At 47.6% G+C, this 23,720-nt stretch overlaps 1 protein-coding gene across 6 annotated transcripts in view; it reads right to left on the bottom strand.

Moving 5' to 3' along the window:
- The window catches only part of LOC126481518 (la-related protein Larp4B), a 348,210-nt gene that overhangs the window by 119,611 nt on the left and 204,879 nt on the right, over positions 1-23,720 (bottom strand). For all 6 annotated transcript variants that reach the window (XM_050105316.1, XM_050105321.1, XM_050105317.1 and 3 more), the window contains exon 2: positions 15,550-15,676. In XM_050105316.1, the coding sequence (XP_049961273.1) occupies positions 15,550-15,676 (127 nt within the window). The remainder of the gene's footprint in view (positions 1-15,549; positions 15,677-23,720) is intronic.

Below are 23,720 nucleotides of genomic sequence, written 5' to 3'. Positions count from 1 at the left end.
GGGCCAATGAGGTGAAAATAAATAAATCGCCAGGTCCTGATGGGATTCCAATTCGGTTTCACAGAAAGTACTCTACTGCATTGGCTCTTTACTTAGCTTGCATTTAACGCGAATCTCTTGCCCAACGTAAAGTCCCGAGCGACAGGAAAAAGAGCAGGTGACGCCTGTATATAGGAAGCATAGAAGGACGGATCCTCAAAATTACAGACCAATATCCTTAACATTGGTTTGTTGCAGGATTCTCTAACGTATTCTCAGTTCGAATATAATGAATTTCCTTGAGACAGAGTTTTTTTTGTTATTATTTTAGGGCGCAAAACAGCTACGGTCATTAGCGCCCGGTCTGTGACTCAGGAAAAGGTAAAAGAACGAAACTGGAAACCAGCAGCAACGGGAACGAAAATCAAAAAATGGAGAAACTAAAAACAGGAGGAAAGCTTAAAAAACCACTATAGAAGGGGGTTGGTTGTCCACAAAAAGAGCTTCAAATGACTGACGTCATCTCACTGGCACTAATAAACTCGAGAATGCAACTGGCCGAACGCGTGTCATCTGCTAAAATGGAAAATACATCAGGCGACAGCTGTAGACGGGCGCGTAATGGAGTAAAATGGGGGCACTCAAGTAAAAGGTGTCTTACCGTCCACAGCTGAGAGCAGTGGGGACAGAGTGGGGGAGGATCGCCACTTAAAAGATGTCGATGGCTGGCTAAGAAGACAGTGCCTTATCAAGAGTCTAGTTAAAATTACCTCCTCCCGACAACGCGTTCGGGAGGAAGACGTACAAGCACAGGGAAGAGCTTTCACATCCCGCAATTTATTATTGGGAAGTGTCGACGAATGTGCGTGCCATAAAAGAGTGCCGATCTACAGAGTGTTTTATGTTGTCGTGTCAAAGGGAATCATGCGAATAGCTGGCTGAAGAAGAGAGACTGCAGCCTTGGCCGCTATATCGGCCGCCTCATTGCCACAGATACCAACGTGTCCTGGGATCCAGAGGGACGCCACAGAGACGCCCCCCAAGTGGAGGCAGTCCTGAATCCGGTGGACCAGAGGGTGGACAGGGTAGAGAGCTTGGAGACTGAGGAGAGAGCTGGGAGAATCTAAACAGATAACATGCTGTATCCGCTGATGGCGACGGATGTATTGGACAGCCCGGAGAACAGCGTAAAGCTCCGCAGTATAAACCGAACACTGTTCATCAAGCCGAAATCGATTTGGGGTGTCGCCAACAATATAGGCACTCCCTACACCAAACAATGTTTTTGAGCAGTCAGTGTAAATAAATGTGGCTTCCTTCATTTGTGCACATAGAGCAGAAAATGCCCGACGATAAACAAGTGAAGGGTACCATCCTTGGGAAACTGACAAAGGTCACGGAGCAGGCAGGTCCGGGGACGGAGCCAAGGCGGTGCTGTACCCCAAGTTGTCAAGAAAGTTTTAGGAAAGCGGAAGGAAAGAGAATGGAGCAGTTGACGGAAGCAGACTCCCAGCGGTAGTAGGGAGGAAGGGCGGCCTGAATACCCTAAATCCAAGGAGGCGTCGAAAAAATGTCATGGGCCGGATTAGCAGGCATGAAAGACAGATGGCTAGCATAACGACTCAGGACAGCTCGCCGATTGGACAGCGGAGGTTCAGCAGTCTCAGCATAAAGGCTTTCCACAGGGCTGGTGTAAAAAGCTCCAGACACTAAACGTAATCCACGGAGGTGGATAGAGTCGAGACGCCGAAGAATAGACGGCCGAGCAGAGGAGTAAACTATGCTTCCATAGTCCAATTTCGAGCGCATTAAGGCGCGATAGAGGCGGAGAAGGACCACTCGGTCCGCTCCCCAGGAGGTACCATTCAGGACACGGAGGGTGTTGAGCGATCGCAGACAGCGAGCCAAAATATAGGAAACGTGGGAGGACCAGCACAGTTTTCTGTCAAACATAAGACCCAAGAATTTAGCGACGTCCGAAAACGGAAGGTTGAAAGGTCCTAGATGTAAGGAAGATGGAAGAAACTCCGTACGACGCCAAAAATTAACACAAATGGTCTTACTGGGAGAAAAGCGGAAGCCTGTTTCGATGCTCCAAGAGTGGAGGCGATCGAGACATCCTTTAAGACATTGTTCACGAAGGCTGGTCCGTTGAGAGCTGTAGTAGATCGCAAAATCGTCCACAAAGAGGGAGCCCGAGACATCAGGAAGGAGACAATCCATAATTGGATTTATGGCAATGACGAACAGTACAACACTTAGCACGGAACCCTGGGGTACCCCGTTTTCTTGGGAGAAAGTACGGGAGAGAGTAGCGTTCACCCGCCCTCTAAATGTGCACTCTGCCATAAATTCACGAAGAAAAAGGGGCAGCTGACCTCTAAAGCCCCCCCAAGAGAACAGTGTACCGAGGATGCCTGTTCTCTAACAGGTATCGTATGCTCTCTCCAGATCAAAAAATATCGCTACTGTTTGGCGTTTCTGGAGAAAATTGTTCATGATGTAAGTGGAGAGAACAACAAGATGGTCAACTGCAGAACGATGCTTTCGGAAACCGCACTGGGCAGGTGTTAAAAGACTGCGGGACTCCAGCCACCAGGCTAAACGGCAATTCACCATACGCTCCAAAACCTTACACTACTCGTGAGAGAAATGGAGCGATAGCTAGAGGGGAGATGTTTGTCCTTTCCAGGTTTCGGAACAGGAACGACGATAGCTTCCCGCCATCGTCTGGGAAAAGTACTGTCGGTCCAAATTCGATTATAAAGATGAAGGAGGTAACACAGACTATGGTATGATAAATGCAGCAAGATTTGGATGTGGATATCATCTGGTCCTGGGGCAGAGGAGCGAGAAGAAGAGAGTGCATGTTGGAGTTCCCGCATGGAGAAAACAGTATTATAGCTTTCGCGATTTTGAGAGGAGAAGGCAAAAGGTTGCATTTCCGCTGCACGTTTCTTCAGGAGAAATGCTGACGGGTAATTTGAAGAGCTCGAAATCTCAGCAAAGTGTTGACCCAATGAGTTAGAAATTGCGACGGGATCCACTAATGTATCATTCGTACAGTGAGCCCAGAGACCGGGGAGAAACTAGGCACGCCAGATAACCATCGAATCCAACTCCAAACTTGCGAGGAGGGAGTGAAGGTGTTAAATGAGCTACTAAAGAAGTCCCAGCTTGCCTTCTTGCTATCGCGGACGACGCAACAGCATCACGCTCGGAACTGCTTATAGCAGATACAGTTGGCCAAAGTAGGATGGTGTCTGAAAACGCGAAGAGCACGCCGCCGCTCACGTATTGCGACATGGCATGCCTCGTGCCACCAAGGAACCGGGGGGCGCCGGGGCAATTCGGAGGTGCGAGGTATTGAACGTTCCGCAGCTGTAAGAATAACTTCTGTAATATGAGTGACCTGATCGTCGACGCTAGGAAAGTGACGGTCATCGAATGTCGCTAGAGACGAAAATAGTGTCCAGTCGGCTTGGTCAAACTTCCAGCGTCTTGGGCGCATATATGGCAGTTGTGGCTGCAATCTAAGGACACATGAAAAGTGGTCACTCGAGTGCGTGTCAGCAAGGGCGAACCATTCGAAGCACCGAGCTAGTGGAACAGTACCGACCGAAAGGTCCAAATGAGAGAAATTTGTTATGGAGGCAGACAAAAATGTAGGGTACCCAGTGTTGAGGCAAACAAGATCTGCTTGGTGGAAGACGTCTATCAATAGTGAGCCACACGGACCAGAATGTGGATTCCCAAAGCGGGTGGTGGGCATTGAAGTCCCCAACCAGCAAACAGGGGGCCGGAATCTGACCAAGAAGATGAAGGAGATCAGCTCGTGCCATTGGTGTAGACGATGGTATGTATACAGTACAAAGAGAGAACGTGTATCCGGAAACGGAAAGACGGACGGCAACAGCTTGGAAGGAAGTGTTTAAATGGATTGGGTGATAATGGAGAGTTTCATGGAGAAGAATCATGAGTCCTCCATGTGCTCGAGTGCCTTCAACAGAGGGGAGATCAAATCGGACTGACTGAAAATGGGGGAAAACAAAGCGGTCATGGGGACACAGCTTTGTTTCCTGAAGACAAAAGATGACCGGCGAGTTGGATCGTAAGAGAACCGACAATTCATCCTGATTGGCTCTAATGCCGCGGATATTCCAATGGATAACCGACATAGGGTCGACAGAAAATGGAAGAATAGGACCAAGGCTGCCCTCAACTCAACGACTGCTCAGAGCTTGCGACTGACAGCGTGGAACGGCATGCAGCCGAAGGCTGAAGATTCTGATCCATAGGTTGTTCAGGAGCAGCTCCTGACACCAGCGATCGATCGGTTGATCGGCCGCCAGCAGTGCGCCTCGGCAACACAGAGACAGCCAACGGAGGCTACCGCCAGGTGGTGCTGTAGATGATACACACCGTGGCGGAGAAGGAGAGGGACTGGGTTTCTTATTAGCCTTCTTGGAAACAGGATGTTTAGGAGGAGGAGGAACCGAAGGTTGTGAAGTTGGAGTACGTAAAAAATCTTCACGAGTAGGCTCTTTTTTTGGAAGTCCGGGTGTCTGACTTTTGGGCTAGAGATTTAGCAGAACCCGATGAAGGGCGAGCCAGAGTCTGAGCAGGCGAGAGTGGGGAGGTTGAACGGGCGATCTTTGTGCTGGCCGATCTGACGACTGTTGCACTAAAGGTGAGATCACAAGTTTGCGTGGCTGCCTCCTTTGTTGGCCGAGGAGAGGCAAGGACAGTGCTGTATTTACCAGTCTGAGGCACAGTGGGCTTTCGACTGGCAAAGGTCGACACCTTTTCTTTCACTCTGATTTTTTGAATGAGCTTTTCGTCTTTAAAAATGGGGCGATGAACTGCTGACACCGATAGCAACACGTAGGGTTTGGGATGTAAGGGTGAACGGAAATTGTCTCATAGCCCGCTTTTATGTTCGATGGGAGTCTAACTCTGTCTAATGTCAAGAAGACAGTACGGGTCAGAATGATGTTCATGTCAACCCTTTACATGACTATGAACAGCCCTGGTTAGACAGGTAGTGCTGAATTTCCTCGTCAGACAATCCGTCGAGGGAGCGTGTATAAACGACCCCACATGAGGAATTTGAAGTGTGGTGTGCTTCCACCCGGACAGGTAAGGTGTGTAGCAGTGAAGTACGCAGCAATTTTTGTGCCTGTAGGGCACTGTTTCTAACAGCAAGGTGCCATTTCGTAATCTGGAACAAGACTTTACAGGACCCGCAATTGCGTCGACACCTTTCTGAATAATGAAAGGGTTGACCGTGGAGAAGTCGTGACCTTCGTCAGACCGAGAAACAACAAGGAACTGTGGCAATGATGGAAGAACTGTCTGTGGCTGAGACTCAGTGAACTTACGCTTGTGAGCAGACAGTGGAAGATGAGGAAACCATTGCGGAAGAATCCCCATGACTACCGGCGCCTCAGATGGTGCGCTCCTTCCTTGTGGGGGCCCTCTCTGAGGGCACTCCCGCCTTAGGTGATTGTTCATACCTCAGGTCACACCTCCGACAAACGGACGGAGGGAGCAATCGGCACTTTCGGAAGGTATCAGCTCTGGTAATCACCCCTCCCTGGGCCTGGCCGTTACCAGGGGGTACGTACGTGTCCTACCTGTCTACCCGGAGCGGGGAATTAAGCGTTACCCCGTCACCGGCTACACATGGAAACTCGTGGGTCGGCCTTCAGACACGCACAGGAAAGGGGGGAAAGGGGAAAGGGGAAAGGGGGGAGGTAAGGAAAAGAGAAGGACTAAGACTTGCAAGCAGAGAAAGCGAGGAATGTGTTAGATTTTCGAGCGTCCGTCTCCAGACGTAGGCACAAAACACACTCCCAGAGAGGGAGAAAGGGAAGGAAAGAGGCGGAGGTGAGGGGGGGGGGGGGCGAAGATAGGGGATGGGGAAGGATGCGGAAAAGGAAGGTACGCAGCCCGGAAAGGAAGGAGGGCCACATTAACTCGGGGTCCCGTGCTCACTACGCACGTATCCACAAAAGAGTTTTGGACCCCCTGGGGGGAGACAGAAGTTGCTGTCCATGCATCAGCACAGCTTTAGAAAGCATTGCTCCTGCGAAATGCAACTCGTCCTTTTTTCACATGGTACCTTGCAAACCATGGATGAAGGGTATCGGACTGATGCCATATTCCTCGACTTCCGGAAAGTGTTTGAATCTGTGCCCCACTGCAGACTCCTAACTAAGACACGAGCATATGGGATTGGTTCCCAAGTATGTGAATGGCTCAAAGACGTCTTAAGTACAGGGTTATTACAAATGATTGAAGCGATTTCACAGCTCTACAATAACTTTATTATTTGAGATATTTTCACAATGCTTTGCACACACATACAAAAACTCAAAAAGTTCTTTTAGGCATTCACAAATGTTCGATATGTGCCCCTTTAGTGATTCGGCAGACATCAAGCCGATAATCAAGTTCCTCCCACACTCGGCGCAGCATGTCCTCATCAATGAGTTCGAAAGCATCATTGATGCGAGCTCGCAGTTCTGGCACGTTTCTTGGTAGAGGAGGTTTAAACACTGAATCTTTCACATAACCCCACAGAAAGAAATCGCATGGGGTTAAAAGTCGGGAGAGCGTGGAGGCCATTACATGAATTGCTGATCATGATCTCCACAACGACCGATCCATCGGTTTTCCAATCCCCTGTTTAAGAAATGCCGAACATCATGATGGTAGTACGGTGGAGCACCATCCTGTTGAAAGATGAAGTCTGCGCTGTCGGTCTCCAGTTGTGGCAAGAGCTAATTTTCCAGCATGTCCAGATACACGTGTCCTGTAACGTTTGTTTCGCAGAAGAAAAAGGGGCCGTAAACTTTAAACCGTGAGATTGCACAAAACACGTTAACTTTTGGTGAATTGCGAATTTGCTCTTCTCCCCTCCCCCCCCTCTTCTCCCCTCTCTCTACGGCCCAGATTCGCACATTGTGTGTGTTCACTTCATCATTAAGAAAAAATGTTGCTTCATCATTGAAAACAAGTTTCGCACTGAACGCATCCTCTTCCATGAGCTGTTGCAACCGCATCGAAAATTCAAGGCGTTGACTTTGTCATCGGGTGTCACGGCTTGTAGCAATTGTAAACGGTAAGGCTTCTGCTTTAGCTAACATTCGCCAAACCGTCGGCTGTGGTATGTTTAGCTCCCTGCTTGCTTTATTCGTAGACTTCCGCGGGCTACGCGTGAAACTTGCCCGCACGCGTTCAACGGGTCGGCCTGCAGTGAGCGAAGAAACGGTTGATTTCCCCTTAGAGGCATCCAGAAGCTTTAAACTGCGCATACCATCGCCGAATGGAGTTAGCAGTTGGTGGATCTTTGTTGAACTTCGTCCTGAAGTGTCGTTGCACTGTTATGACTGACTGATTTGAGTGCATTTCAAGCACGACATACGCTTTCTCGGCTCCTGTCGCCATTTTGTCTCACTGCGCTCTGGCGGCAGAAACCTGAAGTGCGGCTTCAGCCGAACAAAACTGAGTTTTTCTACGTCTCTGTAGTGTGTCGTGACCATATGTCATTGAATGGAGCTACAGTGAATTTATGAAATCACTTCAATAATTTGTAATAGCCCTGTAATAGAACCCAGTACGTTGTCCTCGATGGTGAGTGTTCATCGGAGATGAGGATATCATCTGGAGTGCCCCAGGGAAGAGTGGTACGTCCGCTGTTCTTTTCTATCTACATAAATGATCTTTTGGATAGGATGGATAGCAATGTGCGGCTGTTTGCTGATGGTGCTGTGGTGTACGGGAAGGTGTCGTCATTGAGTGACTGTAGGAGGATACAAGATGACTTAGGCAGGATTTGTGACTGATATAAAGAATGGCAGCTAACTCTATAGATAAATGTAAATTAATGCAGATGAATAGGAAAAAGAATCCTGTAATCTTAAATACTCCATTAGTAGTGAAGTTTGACACAGTCACATCGATTAAATATTTGGGCATAACATTGCAGAGCGATAAGCAGTGGGACAAGCATGTAATGGCAGTTGTGGGGAAGGCGGATAGTCTTCTTCGGTTCATTGGTAGAAATTTGAGAAGATGTGGTTCATCTGTAAAGGAGACAGCTTATAAAAAAACTAATACGACCTATTCTTGAGTATTGCTCGAGCGTTTGGGATCCCTACCAGGTCGGATTGAGGGAGGACATAGAAGCAATTCAGAGGTCGACTGCTAGATTTGTTACTGGTAGGTTTGATCATCACGCGGGTGTTATGGAAATGCTTCAGGAATCGGGTGGGAGTCTACAGCAGAGGCGTTCTTTTCGGGAATCGCTACTGAGGAAATTTAGAGAACCAGCATTTGAGGCTGACTGCAGTACAATTTTACTGCTGCCAACTTACATTTTGTGGAAAGACCACAAAGATAAGAGAGATTAGGGCTCGTACAGAAGCATATAGGCAATCATTTTTCCCTCGTTCTGTTTGGGAGTGGAGCAGGGAGAGAAGATGCTAGTTGTGGTACGAGGTATCCTCCGCCACTCACCGTATCGTGGATTGCGGAGTATGTATGTAGATGTAGAATCAGCAGGATGGAAAGCTCATTGTGGTAACCTGGTCAGTTGGAGGTGGGAAGGGAATGAGAGAATCTACAGGAACTGGTCACTTTCACACAGGAAATCTTGTGGTGAACAGATTAAGGAAAGGGGGGAGGGAGGGGAGCAGAGAGGGGGGAGGGGAGGGGAGAAAAGAGAGAGACAGAGAGAGAGAGAGAGAGAGGGAGGGGAGGGGGGAGGGGAGGGGAGAAAAGAGAGAGACAGAGAGAGAGAGAGAGAGAGGGAGGGGAGGGGGGAGGGGAGGGGGGAGGGGAGAAAAGAGAGAGAGAGAGAGAGAGAGAGAGAGAGGGAGGGGAGGGGGGAGGGGGGACAAGACGGAGGGGGGGGGGACAAGACGGAGGGGGGGGGACAAGACGGAGGGGGGGGGGACAAGACGGAGGGGGGGGGGACAAGACGGAGGGGGGGGGGACAAGACGGAGGGGGGGGGGACAAGACGGAGGGGGGGGGGACAAGACGGAGGGGGGGGGACAAGACGGAGGGGGGGGGACAAGACGGAGGGGGGGGGGACAAGACGGAGGGGGGGGGGACAAGACGGAGGGGGGGGGACAAGACGGAGGGGGGGGGACAAGACGGAGGGGGGGGACAAGACGGAGGGGGGGGGACAAGACGGAGGGGGGGGGACAAGACGGAGGGGGGGGGACAAGACGGAGGGGGGGGGGACAAGAGGGAGGGGGGGACAAGAGGGAGGGGGGGGACAAGAGGGAGGGGGGGGACAAGAGGGAGGGGGGGGACAAGAGGGAGGGGGGGACAAGAGGGAGGGGGGACAAGAGGGAGGGGGGACAAGAGGGAGGGGGGACAAGAGGGAGGGGAGGGGAGAAGAGGGAGGGGAGAAGAGGGAGGGGAGAAGAGGGAGGGGAGAAGAGAGATGGGAGAAGAGGGAGGGGAGAAGAGAGATGGGAGGGGGAGGGAGGGGAGAAGAGAGATGGGAGGGGGAGGGAGGGGAGAAGAGAGATGGGAGGGGGAGGGAGGGGAGAAGAGAGATGGGAGGGGGAGGGAGGGGAGAAGAGAGATGGGAGGGGGAGGGAGGGGAGAAGAGAGATGGGAGGGGGAGGGAGGGGAGAAGAGAGATGGGAGGGGGAGGGAGGGGAGAAGAGAGATGGGAGGGGGAGGGAGGGGAGAAGAGAGATGGGAGGGGGAGGGAGGGGAGAAGAGAGATGGGAGGGGGAGGGAGGGGAGAAGAGAGATGGGAGGGGGAGGGAGGGGAGAAGAGAGATGGGAGGGGGAGGGAGGGGAGAAGAGAGATGGGAGGGGGAGGGAGGGGAGAAGAGAGATGGGAGGGGGAGGGAGGGGAGAAGAGAGATGGGAGGGGAGGGAGGGGAGAAGAGAGATGGGAGGGGAGGGAGGGGAGAAGAGAGATGGGAGGGGAGGGAGGGGAGAAGAGAGATGGGAGGGGAGGGAGGGGAGAAGAGAGATGGGAGGGGAGGGAGGGGAGAAGCGAGATGGGAGGGGAGGGAGGGGAGAAGAGAGATGGGAGGGGAGGGAGGGGAGAAGAGAGATGGGAGGGGAGGGAGGGGAGAAGAGAGATGGGAGGGGAGGGAGGGGAGAAGAGAGATGGGAGGGGAGGGAGGGGAGAAGAGAGATGGGAGGGGAGGGAGGGGAGAAGAGAGATGGGAGGGGAGGGAGGGGAGAAGAGAGATGGGAGGGGAGGGAGGGGAGAAGAGAGATGGGAGGGGAGGGAGGGGGAAGAGATGGGAGGGGAGGGAGGGGGAAGAGATGGGAGGGGAGGGAGGGGGAAGGAGAGGGAGGGGAGAAGAGAGGGGAGGGAGGGGAGAAGAGAGGGGAGGGAGGGGAGAAGAGAGGGGAGGGAGGGGAGAAGAGAGGGGAGGGAGGGGAGAAGAGAGGGGAGGGAGGGGAGGGGAGAGGCGAGGGGAGGGGAGAGGCGAGGGGAGAAGAGAGATGGGGGGAGAAGAAGAAAGTGAAAGATCAATGGCAGAAGAATGCCATATGCAGCACTACAGTGCGTAGGGGAATGATCATTAAGAAGGTGCAGGTTGTGGTCGACAAGAAACCTGTCAATAAAGAGACCCATAGTAGATGAAACACTGACCCACAAAGAGAGATGGGCATTAAAATGCAACGAGGAGGAAGGGAGGGGGGAGTTGCTGGAAGAGGGCACTTAGAGCATCATATGTAGGTAGCCTGTCAGGCAGAAGACAGGGACTGGAAACTGTGATGACAGAGTCAAAGTGGACCCAAATGGCAATCTCTTCCAATGGGGTACAAAGTGGGATCCATGTACTAATAATATCTTCATATATGCAGATGCCACCAGTAGCCCTCAAAGGGCCGGCCCAGTACCGACAAAGTACAGAACCAACAAAGGGTCGCTGACAGAATCAGGAAAATGAGATTCATAGAGAACAACACAAGCTGCCGAGTGAAAGGCAATAAGGGATTGCAACTCAGGTGACATAGTATCCATTACAGTTCCACTGAACAATCATGGAGTGGGTATTCAAATGAGAGGCAAATGGCCTGGAGCCAATCACATTGTGGTGTACCATTCATCACAGACAATGACAGGGTGACATTCATGAATAAGATGAGAGTCAGGTTGGGAGGGGGGGGGAGACTGCACCTCTGCGTGCACTGGGGGTGGGGGATGGGCACTTGTCCTGGGACGTACGTGGTGTCTAAAAAAATTTCAGTGAACGGTGTCATATCTGAATGGCAACTCTGCACATGTGCGTGCATGTGCATGGGTCTTCAGATACTTTAGGAGAATCAATACAGGGAATGCACTGAATGTGACTGGCTGTGTAAACAGACTGCAACCAGTTGAATGTAGTCAGTAGGAGAGGAAGTGTCACAGCACAATTGAGCAAAGTGTAAACATCAAGATCTGCTAGAAATTGGTGAAGACTACAATGAGACACATGGAATGTTGGTGCTGGTGTAGGGGATGGGAGCTATAAGCAGGAAATGTGTTTACAAATAGTTTGAACGCTTCGATGAAGTGAAGGAAACAATTGAGGATGAGCCACATTTAGTTCAGCCATCGACAAGCAGAACCTCACAGAAGATCGAGAAAGTGTGACAAATGCTGGCCCAAGATCGGGGGCGGACTCTGTGATTGCATTGGAATTGGGCATTAGCAAAGACACAGTGCACACCATCGTCGACAATAATTTGGTTAAGTGGAAGACCTGCTCCTGATTTGTGCCGCACGAGCTCACTGACGAGCAGAAAGCAAAATGGAAACGGCTGGTCATTTCATTTCCATGTGTGACCACTATCCACTGCTTCTGGACACTGTCACAGGAGGCGAGACCTGGTGCTACCGGTTCGCTCTGGAATCAAAATGGCAGTCGATGTCATTGTGTTCACCATCTCCCAGAAAAAAAAAAAAAAAAAAAAAAAAAAAAAAAAAAAAAAAAAAAAAAAAAAAAAAAAAAAAAATCGATCTGCAAAAATCCAAGGTGAAAACACTGTTTATCGCCTTCTTCGACAACAGCGGCATCTGAACCAACTGCTACAGCAAATGCGGCAGGTTCGGCCAGAGTTGCAGAGTACTGGAAAATGGATGTTGCTCCAGACAACACCCCTGCCCTAGCACACTGCACAATATGTGTGCGCCAATTCCTGCCACAGGAGATGGCAACTGTTCGTGAACACATTGTCAGAAGTCTGTTGTGGCAGGCAGCAACAATTTTTGAAGGGCAATAAATAACATTTTTTGTATCTTTTGCTTTGTTGTCTGGTAGCATTCACTGAACTTTTTAGACACCACATACGTTGTTTCTTCTTCTCGTTCACATGATTGGGCAGGGTACAGAATGAGAGCAGGCTTCTGGAAGATCTGGAACCAAAAGAGCAGGCGACCTTGGGGTACACAGACTCACTCACTCTCGTGGCCAAGCCGTCTTAACAGGCCTCCGATCTGAGAGGCACCAGGGGAGGGGTAGCGGCTCCCAGAGAGGGAGGGGGGGGGGAGGAGAAGGGGGAGGGACCAGGGTGAGGAACAGAGAGGGGGTAGAATGTAATAGAGACAATAGAAGAAGTCATCAGCACAGGATGAAGTCCATCTGAGGAGTCTCAGTTTTCAAGATAAATGATCCGTGATGGTATCCCTTTTCTTTTCTTATAAGTAGGGCAATCTGGCACGTGTGGAGAGTGACGGTCATGACAATTTACACACAAGGGTGGCAGAACATCCCAGCAGAGGGTGTCCACAGTCACCACATCAGGAAGAGACACCTGAAACGCAAGCACCGAAAGCACGTCATGGGTGGCGGGATGTGCTGCTTAACGTCACACCAGTGATACATAAGTCTGAACCTCTCTGGAAGGTTATTTCCCTTGAAAGCCGGAACAACAGACTGGCATCAGTGCAGTTGTCCTTAAAAACTTTCTGTAGACACCAAACAAAATGAATGCCCCTTCGTTCCAGATTGGCCCAGTGTTCATCAGTTAGATGAAATCCCTATGAAAAATCACTCCCTGGTCCATGTTGAAAGACTTACGAGGTGAAGTGGACACCAGGACATCACCAAAATGATCACAAGCACGAAGAGCTGCAGACTGGATGGCAGTAGTAGTTTTTATTGACAGGTGACCTGACCTCATCTTGCTGAGATACTTTACTTCATCAGACTTATGTTCGATATTTTCCACAAAAAATAACACCTTTGTGGCAGTGATGTATCCCTGTCCATCCTAACATAGGCCAGGTAGTGGGGTATGTGTTTCACCCGAAGCTTGGCCCTCTTCCCAGGATGTAGCCAGGGAAGCTAAGGCCACAGTGTCTTAAGAAGCAGCACTTTATCTGTTTTCACTCTAGGAGAAAGCCATAGGAGAGCGGCCGTATTTCTGAAGCTTGATACACTTCATGTGTGAAGCATCTGCCCTGATACGATGAAATCGTATCAGGGCTTACTCACATAGCTGCCTGGCTCTGTGGCTGTTGACAGGAGTTCTGCTTCTTGGGAATGACGAGCAACCTCTCCTTGGCACACATGGGAGACAACAGCTCAGGTATCAAGTGTGATCCCTGTGTTGTCCAGGAGCTCAGACAGATGGGTAACCTCTCTGACTATCTATACATGCTGGCGGCAACAGTGTGGAGGGGGGCTACGGCAGGAAATACGGAGGGGAAAGGAAAGAACGCTGTAGATGTTGGGGAGGGAGTTCTTCCCCAAATTGCTCACACTATGGAGAGCAAGTTTAGTAGTGAAAAACCCTCAAAGGGGTACCAAAAATGTCGAAGGATGGAGGACATAAAAGGCAAGGGGAACAAAACTGCAAGGAATACACGAAACCAGGTGGATAGCCGGGTTGACCAAGAACACAGATTGGAAGGAAGGAATAGAAGTGGAGGAATGAGGACATGGAGGGAGTGGCACGGGGGGAGGGGGGGGGGGGGGAGTGTAGTCCAGTAAGGAAGAATAAGCTGCAATAGTTTAGGAACCCGTGTGGGCCACGCATGAACTCTCAAAAGACCTTGCTTGCGTTTACTAATTGTCTGTGTTCCTCTTTTGCTGATGAAGGCTGTGGCCAAAAGCTCTGTGTAAGTACCTTAATCGTGCCTATCTGTAACTTAATGTGTCTTCTGTACAGTAAGTAGCAATCTATCTTTTCCTACATTGTTGATGTTCCTACCTGGAGTTTCCATTATTGTATTTTTCAAGGAAATATTTACATTTTCAGCGTTTAACTTTGAATTACACTGTATTATAATGCTGTGGGAAGCAAGAAGATACTGTCTCAGAGAAGCTCAAATAGTTTGCTTATGTTATGCTTTTAATCCTACACTGTGCCATCTAACTCCAGAATCACCACCCCACCATAAAAACTGTATCCTTTATTTGATCCCAGTCACCGATGATTAGTTTGGTGCAGTTCACCACGATTTCTTTTCGTATCTATGCCTGACAGATCAAAAAATTGTTTTTTTCTAAACTATGAATTTACTTATATCCATCCAAATTTTAGTGGTTTCATTTCTTGCCAAGTAGCACTATGATGTGAGTGAATTTGCTCTTTGTTATATGTGATATCTTCAGATATCAGCTATTGTGCCAGTGAGATCTGTTTGGATATTCTTGAAATCCTAGTACATGCTGTGTGTGTGGTAAACTGCTTTCAGCTACTTGAACTTTGCAACTTCATCCACTCGTAGAGTGTAGGTTCAGATCACCCTTTATCACCAGTAACTGCATTTATTACATCGTACTTTCACTGTGTGTGGATCAACTTTATTCACCTGTAGCTTGTCACGTTACTTTTCAGCTGCCTTTATCTTTGCTAGTTACTATAATTTCATAAGCAGACATCAGGCCTGGAATACAAGCAAACTTTCGACTGTCTTTGCATTTCACACTATACTAAATCCTGTCACTGGAGGGTCTTATGAATGTGTGACTCTGTAAGCAGTCTATAGGTTAAATAGCCAATGACAGGATAATGTGGAGTGAAGTAACACAAGATTAACAGATTTGAACCCTTGTATATACAACAGTAACAGCTGTTGGAAGCTGGCATCTAAATAAAGTAATTGCACTAAGAAACTGCTAGAAATTTCCTGACAGGCTCTCTTGAAGTGCCGATTAATGGCCCCATCCCTGAAGTAGATAATGTGATACTTTTGATATACATAAAATTACAGTATTTTGATGAGTGTACATGATTGCTCAGTAGGTGAGAAGATCATGTACATAGTTAAGTTGTCTGAAGCGCAATGCTTATTAGTTTTTTCCGTACTGGCATTGAGACACTTATTTTCTCAGGAATTAAGGACAGTTAGTGCCTGAAGTTGTGAGGTCCTACAGCAATGTGGAATCACTCAACAGCTCAGCTAGGCATATTTCATACAACATGACTTGTTACAGGTGAAACCGACCGACTTGAGACTTTAGGACAATTTTCTCTGGAGCAGTGAACCTGCATAGGCCATGAGTTATAATTTAAACTTTTTACTATCTGCCAAGTTACATTTTGTGAAAGGAAACGTAAATGACTGCATATGCAATGTATCTTACCATCCTCTGTAGGGTAGTCGACATCTGAGTAACTCCAAATGGATCCATCAGACGTTCCTTCAACAGCCTTGTTTTCAAATACATCCGCATTTGGATTGAGTGCCGCATTACTGGGACTAGGAGTCACCTGGAAGGCAGGAACAATGGTTATATCTCACTGCTAAAAGTGATTCAGTACTATTATTTAACATCTCTCTGTAACAATTAGGTAATATTTATTGCTGCATGCTCTGTAGTCTTATGACACTAACAGTTTATGGTATTCTAAACAATGGTGTGCAACAGCTGCTTTTTGAAATTACTTTTGTACCAAAATGAAAAATTTTATCATAGCATAGAAAAGGAGAATGTCCTGGTCAGAGTTTAGAGATGTAAAAGAAGGGAACTAACTTTTCGGCTTATGTGGTAGCTTCGAAGACATTTGAATCAGGCAACTTGACATATTTGCACTTTGTTAGTGTTAGTGCTTAGTCACGTAATATAATGCACGTTGTTTAAGTAAAACGATGTGAGGGTTGCCCAGTAAGTACTGCGCCACATTTTCTCTCTTCAATAATTCTTTATTGAACATAAAGAGAATCTCTCTCTCTCACACACACCACACACACCACACACACACACACACACACCACACACACACACACACACCACACACACACACACACACCACACACACACACACACACCACACACACACACACACACACCACACACACACCACACACACACACACACACACCACACACACACACACCACACACACACCACACACACACACACACACACCACACACACACACACCACACACACCACACACACACACACACCACACACACACACACCACACACACACACACACACCACACACACACACACACACACCACACACACACACACCACACACACACACACACACCACACACACACACACACACCACACACACACACACACACCACACACACACACACACACACACACACACCACACACACCACACACACCACACACACACACACACACACACACACACACACCACACACACCACACACACCACACACACCACACACCACACACCACACACCACACACACCACACACCACACACCACACACCACACACCACACACACCACACACCACACACCACACACACCACACACCACACACACCACACACCACACACACCACACACACACACCCTATTTTCCCATGTAATCTCCATCCCATTCTATGGCCTTCCACCAGCCGAAAACAGGGGCCTGTAAGCCCTGTCGGTACCAATCCTTGTCCTGGTGGCGGAGCCAGTGCTTCACTGTGTGAATCACCCCCTCATCGCCCTCAAAATGTCTTCCAGGAATGGCATCCTTTAAAATGGAAGTCCAAGGGGGCTAGGTCAGGGCTGTATGATAGCTGGGGTAACACTGTCCAATGCTGTTTTGCAGTTTGTTCAGCAGGCCACAGACTTGGGGGGGGGGGGGGGGCTAAGCGTTATCATGTTGCACCAAAACCATCTCCTGGGTTCCCAGGCTCCAGAAGCATGTTTTGAGTTTTGTTAAGGTGTTGACATATGCTTTTGAATTACGGTGCGCCTACTGGCATCACAGTGTGAATCCCACCTTCAGTCCCAGAAAACGGTGATCATAACCTTATCGGTGGAAGCAGTTGCTTTGAATTTCTTCTGTGGGGAGTGGAAACAGCACCATTTTGATCCCGAAACAAAACAACAGTCGATGGAATGGCGAAGCCAATTTTCACTAACTGCCACAATCCGGGACAAGACGCCCTCACCCTGAGCTTCAAAACGTTGCAACGAATCATGTTTTTCTGTGCGATGTGATCCTCTGTTGGACACCCATGGTGCACACCCTTTTGAGTATGAAAGATTGCGAATAATTGCATCTGCACTTCCTTTTCTGATTGACGGACGTAGCGCCAACTGCCGAGTCTCAATGCGTCTGCCCTCTCGAATGACATCAGCTCGCTGCAACATGTCTGGTGTGACAGCCGTGGATGGTCTCCCCGACCACTGCAAATCACGGAGCTCTGCCGAACCGCCTTCTGATTACCTCGCCCTCCGTGACCAGCAACTACATCTACATGACTACTCTGCAATCCACATTTAAGTGCTTTGCAGAGGGTTCATCGAACCACAATCATACTATCTCTCTACCATTCCACTCCCGAACAGCGCGCGGGAAAACGAACACCTAAACCTTTCTGTTCGAGCTCGGATTTCCCTTATTTTATTTTATTTTGATAATCATTCCTACCAATGTAGGTTGGGCTCAACAAAATATTTTCGCATTCGGAAGAGAAAGTTGTTGACTGAAATTTCGTAAATAGATCTCGCCGCGACGAAATACGTCTTTGCTTTAATGGCTTCCATCCCAACTCGGGTATCATATCTGCCACACTCTCCCCCCTATTACGTGATAATACAAAACGAGCTGCCCTGTTTTGCACCCTTTCGACGTCCTCCGTCAATCCCACCTGATAAGGACCCCACACCGCGCAGCAATATTCTAACAGAAGACGGACGAGTGTAGTGTAGCTGTCTCTTTAGCGGACTTGTTGCATCTTCTAAGTGTCCTGCCAATGAAATGCAGCCTTTGGCTCGCCTTCTCCACAATATTATCTATGTGGTCTTTCCAACTGAAGTTGTTCGTAATTTTAACACCCAGGTACTTGGTTGAATTGACAGCCTTGAGAATTGTACTATTTAACGAGTAATCGAATTCCAACGGATTTCTTTTGGAACTCATGTGGATCACCTCACACTTTTCGTTATTTAGCGTCAACTGCAACCTGCCACACCATACAGCAATCTTTTCTAAATCGCTTTGCAACTGATACTAGTCTTCGGATGACCTTACTAGACGGTAAATTACAGCATCATCTGCGAACAACCTAAGAGAACTGCTCAGATTGTCATCCAGGTCATTTATATAGATCAGGAACAGCAGGTCCCAGGACGCTTCCCTGGGGAACACCTGATATTACTCCAGTTTTACTCGATGATTTGCCGTCTATTACTACGAACTGCGACCTTCCCGACGGGAAATCACGAATCCAGTCGCACAACAGACGATACCCCATAGGCCCAGCTTGATTAGAAGTCTCTTGTGAGGAACGGTGTCAAAAGCTTTCCGGAAATCCAGAAATACGGAATCGACCTGAGATCCCCTGTCGATAGCGGCCATTACTTCGTGCGAATAAAGGGCTAGCTGCGTTGCTCAAGAACGATGTTTTCAGAAACCATGGTGATTATGAATCACCTCGAAGAGAACGATCTATTGATACGTAATGTTCGAATACATTATATGCTCTAAAACCCTACTGCAAACCGACGTCAATGACATAGGTCCGTAGTTCGATGGATTACTCCTACTACCCATCTTAAACACTGGTGCGACCTGCGCAATTTTCCAATCTGTAGGTACAGATCTATCGGTGAGCGAGCGGTTGTATATGATTGCCAAGTAGGGAGCTATTGCATCAGCGTAATCTGAAAGGAACCTAATCGGTATACAATCTGGACCTGAAGACTTGCCCGTATCAAGCGATTTGAGTTGCTTCGCAACCCCTAAGGTTTCTACTTCTAAGAAACTCATGCTAGCAGCTGTTCGTGTTTCAAATTCTGGAATATTCCATTCCTCTTCCCTGGTGAAGGAATTTTGGAAAACTGCATTCAATAACTCCGCTTTAGCGGCACAGTCGTCGGTAACTGCGCAGCGAAGGTATTGACTGCGTCTTGCCGCTTGTGAACTTTACATACGACCAGAATTTCTTCGGATTTTCTACCAAATTTCGAGACAATGTTTCGTTGTGGAACCTATTAAAGGCATCTCGCATTGAAGTCCGTGCCAAATTTCGCGCGTCTGTAAATTTTAGCCAATCTTCGGGATTTCGCGTTCTTCTGAACTTCGCATGCTTTTTCCGTTGCCTTTGCAACAGCGTTCGGACCTGTTTTGTGTACCATGGGGGATCAGTTCCATCTCTTACCAATTTATGAGGTATGAATCTCTCAATTGCTGTTGCTACTATATCTCTGAATTTGAGCCACATCTCGTCTACATTTGCATAGTCAGTTCGGAAGGAATGGAGATTGTCTCTTAGGAAAGCTTCTAGTGACACTTTATCCCCTTTTTTAAATAAAATTATTTTGCGTTTGTTTCTGGTGGATTTGGAAGAAACTGTATTGAGCCTAGCTACAACGACCTTGTGATCACTAATCCCTGTATCAGTCATGATGCTCTCTATTAGCTCTGGATTGTTTGTGGCTAAGAGGTCAAGTGTGTTTTCGCAACCATTTACAATTCGCGTGGGTTCGTGGACTAACTGCTCGAAATAATTTTCGGAGAAAGCATTTAGGACAATCTCGGAAGATGTTTTCTGCCTACCACCGGTTTTGAACAAGTATTTTTGCCAACATATCGAGGGAAGGTTGAAGCCCCCACCAACTATAACCGTATGGGTGGGGTATTTATTTGTTACGAGACAAATTTTCTCTGAACTGTTCAGCAACTATATCATCGGTGTCTGGGGGTCGGTAGAAGGAGCCAATTATTAACTTAGTTCGGCTGTTAAATGTAACCACCTATACCAATTCACACTGAGTATCTACTTCGACTTCACTACAAGATAAACCACTACTGTGACACAAACACTCCACCACCAATTCTGCCTAATCTATCTTTCCTGAACACAGTCTGAGACTTCGTAAAAATTTCTGCAGAACTTATTTCAGGCTTTAGCCAGCTTTCTGTACCTAACTGTACTTCTGTCGACAGCTTCTGCTGTGTGAGAGTACTCCCCATAGTTTATCTGCAGTGAGAAATTCAATGGCGGCACTTTTTTGTGACGTATATCATCTACAGACGCCATTTTGAAACTGTCTTGCAGCTACACTATCTGTCGTATGTGACGAACTTGGCGCGCTCACTCAGGAGATTTCAAATTCGTAGCATTGTTTGCGGCTGAGGAAAAAAGATGCGGTGCATTGCTGTCTGGGCAACCCTCGTACATGTCATGTCAGTAACATGGCAAGCCATATCATATGACATGACAAGCCATATCATCCAACCTGGCACTTGTCATGTGTAATGTGCCACAACGCGTCAGAGTTCGGGATGCATGCATCCCACTCTTGTATACAGTACTTCCAATTATAGATGCACCGCCGGACTAATACTTCCTACTGTCGCACACACTGTAGACACAAATTTTTTTCCGTTTGTTCTTACATCCCATACATGTAACGGGGGGGGGGGGGGGGGGGAGATGAGGGTTTGGGGGAGAAATGGCCGAAGAGCGATAGCGGAAACAAACCACCTCCTCCCATCCAGAAATCAAAGTATTGTTTTAGCGTCCCCCAAAGAACAAACCCACCCCAGGAATTTTATCTCCCCCCTTCCCGAAAAACGTTTACAACAATTACATGTACACTCTTCAGCCATATGGAATTATATATTGTTTGCTATGGCTGACGAATCTTCTGGATTTTGGGAACAGGATCAGGGACTTTAGCCTATAAACTGCAAGTGTTCCTACACCTTGCAGCTAAGGGAGTTCACTACGTTGGGAAGTAGGTTTAACTAAATGAAAGAAAGGAAAAAGCACTAATATGTGAAGATGTTTTGATTTAAATGTCTTCGAAGTTGTCATATCAGTCAAACCTAGTTTCTTTCGTTTACATCCCTGACTCTGCCCACGACATACATAACATTTTAAATTTTGGTTCCACACTGTTACTCTACCACAATTGCGTCATTACAACTAAAGCTTGACAACAGATGTAGATTTTGTTGACTCGTACGACGACTGATCCGGTATAGGCTCTTTATTGTCTATAGAACCGTGGCAACTGATCCGCAAAAGCTTAAAACATAGAAGTGGTGCGCGTGTTTTTGTTTCTCATACATAAAATACGAATGAAGTAGATTTTTGAAAGAGTTTTGATTTTAACGTAATAATGCACTTTTTTATTTATCAGATTCACTTTAAACCGTTTCCGTGCATCAATACAAGTAAGAACTAATTCTGCATGCTACATTTAGCTTGAGTTTAAACAATCTTACCACGACAATGGATAGAGATTATTGGATGAGAAAAAGATTGGTTTTGACTGTTTCCATTTAGCTACCTTCGTTGAGTGTGAATCGATTCGTACGAGTTTAAAATACAGAAGTGGCGTGCTTCAAGAAAACTCTCAGAAAATATTTTCTGCCTGTTTTAGCACGTAAAATGCGAACGGTGCACATAGAAATGGTGACATTAACTGGGCATTAATTTCAGCCCAATTATAATCTTTTGCAAAAGGGATTCATCGATTCGCGAAATATGCCTGGGCGCCAGCTTCGGTTCAGACCTTGCTTATATACTGTAACATAACTACAGTAAGATATGTTTTTGAATGGCTATATAAATGGCCGCCAAACGTTTTTACCCCAGTCCACAACGATACATGGGTTGAATTCCCGACTGTGTCGGAGATTTTCTCCGCTCAGGAACTGGGTGTCGTGTTGTCTTCACCACCACCACCACATCCCCATTGACGCGCAAGTCGCCGAAGTGGCGCCAAATCAAAGACTTGGAGCAGGCGACCGGTCTATCCAACGGGAGGCTCTCGCCACACCACATTTCATTTCACAGTGGTACATAAGGTAGCCCATTTATTTAAAGGAGATCCAATGACACACATACTGTGTTAATTTCCTAACAAGTTCTAACTTCCTCGCTTGCTTAACGTTAACATAAACACGTGCATTAGTTATATTAGTGCCCAGTGCTTTATGACATTGCTCCGTTTTCGATGTGGTAGATCAACAGTGTTTTAATCACTGCCCAGTGAAAACGGTTGATACTGAACATTTCATGGAACTATTTTTCTGATGGAGCAAGATGGGCTCTTAAAATATATTAGAGAAAGAAAGTACCATAACCAAATGGATGTTAAATTCATGAGATAATGTTCGCACACCTAACCATATGTTTAGACAAATGTGTAGCTCCCGTAGATGAGTGTCAGCAAACATCGAGGTTTGCTTCCATGTGCAGTGGCGGCGGCGGCGGCAGAGCCTGAAGTTGCTGCCAACAATTCTTGTACGTTCAGATTTCCGTAGAGGAAAAATTTTAACATTGATGGGTGAGAGTCCCCTTTATGCCATTTACCGCTTCTTTCACCTCGAACTGTGTTTTTCATTGTGAGTATGGGAAGTGAATGTGGTGCTAAAGAAGAATGCTAAAAATCAGATGGGTAGATCACATAACTAATAATGAAGTATTGAATAGGATTGAGGAGAAGAGAAGTTCGTGGCACAACTTGACTAGAAGGGATCGGTTGGTAGGATATGTTCGGCGGCATCAAGGAATCACCAATTTAGTATTGAAAGGCAGTGTGGAGGGTAAAAATCGCAGGGGGAGACCAAGAGATGAATACACTAAGCAGATTCAGAAGGCTTTAGCTTGCAGTAGTCACTTTGAGATTTCAGCATGGCTGAGCCGCTCTCCATGCCGCATCAAACCAGTCTCTGGACTGGAAGACAACAACAACATGGAAAGTTATGCATGAAGGCGTACCATCTTCCGTAAAGAAAAGGGACAGTTGAGCACCAGCCTTCAGATTGAAGACAGCTTTCCCTTACATATCTTGTTTTGCTACAGGAAGGCATTCCTATTCACGGCTAGGCGGCATATGTTTCAGATTTCCACTTTTACATTTAGTGTAAATGGCGATCGAATTCTCTTCCGGCCAACGAAATCTACGTTTCCCTGCATATAGTACAGATTAATATTAGGACTGTTCCTTACATGCAAACAGTCTCTCGCCTCGTTCTTATTTGTGCTTCTCGCTCTAGTGTTAACAGCACGTCACCCTCTAATCGTCTTGCTCCTTTTGCTCAGAAATTTACGATAATGCGCGCTAAACCTATAAGGGGTAGTGAACTAGAGGGAGACGGAAGGCGAAGTACAGTTTTGAAATAAAGTAGTCGCCATAACTGTTAATACGTTTATCCCGATTTAAGACAAGCCTGCTAATGCCTTCATGGAAAAATGTTTGCGGTGACCCATGGAACCGTGATTGCACCCAGGAGTGCACCTCTTCGTTGAGTCGTACCAAACCTACGGCCCAAATTTCTTCCTTCAGGGCTCCAAAAATACGGAAATATGATAT

Source organism: Schistocerca serialis, chromosome 5, assembly GCF_023864345.2.
Source record: "Schistocerca serialis cubense isolate TAMUIC-IGC-003099 chromosome 5, iqSchSeri2.2, whole genome shotgun sequence".
Classification (NCBI taxonomy): Eukaryota; Metazoa; Arthropoda; class Insecta; order Orthoptera; family Acrididae; genus Schistocerca; species Schistocerca serialis.
This window is presented reverse-complemented; position numbering and strand designations above follow the sequence as displayed.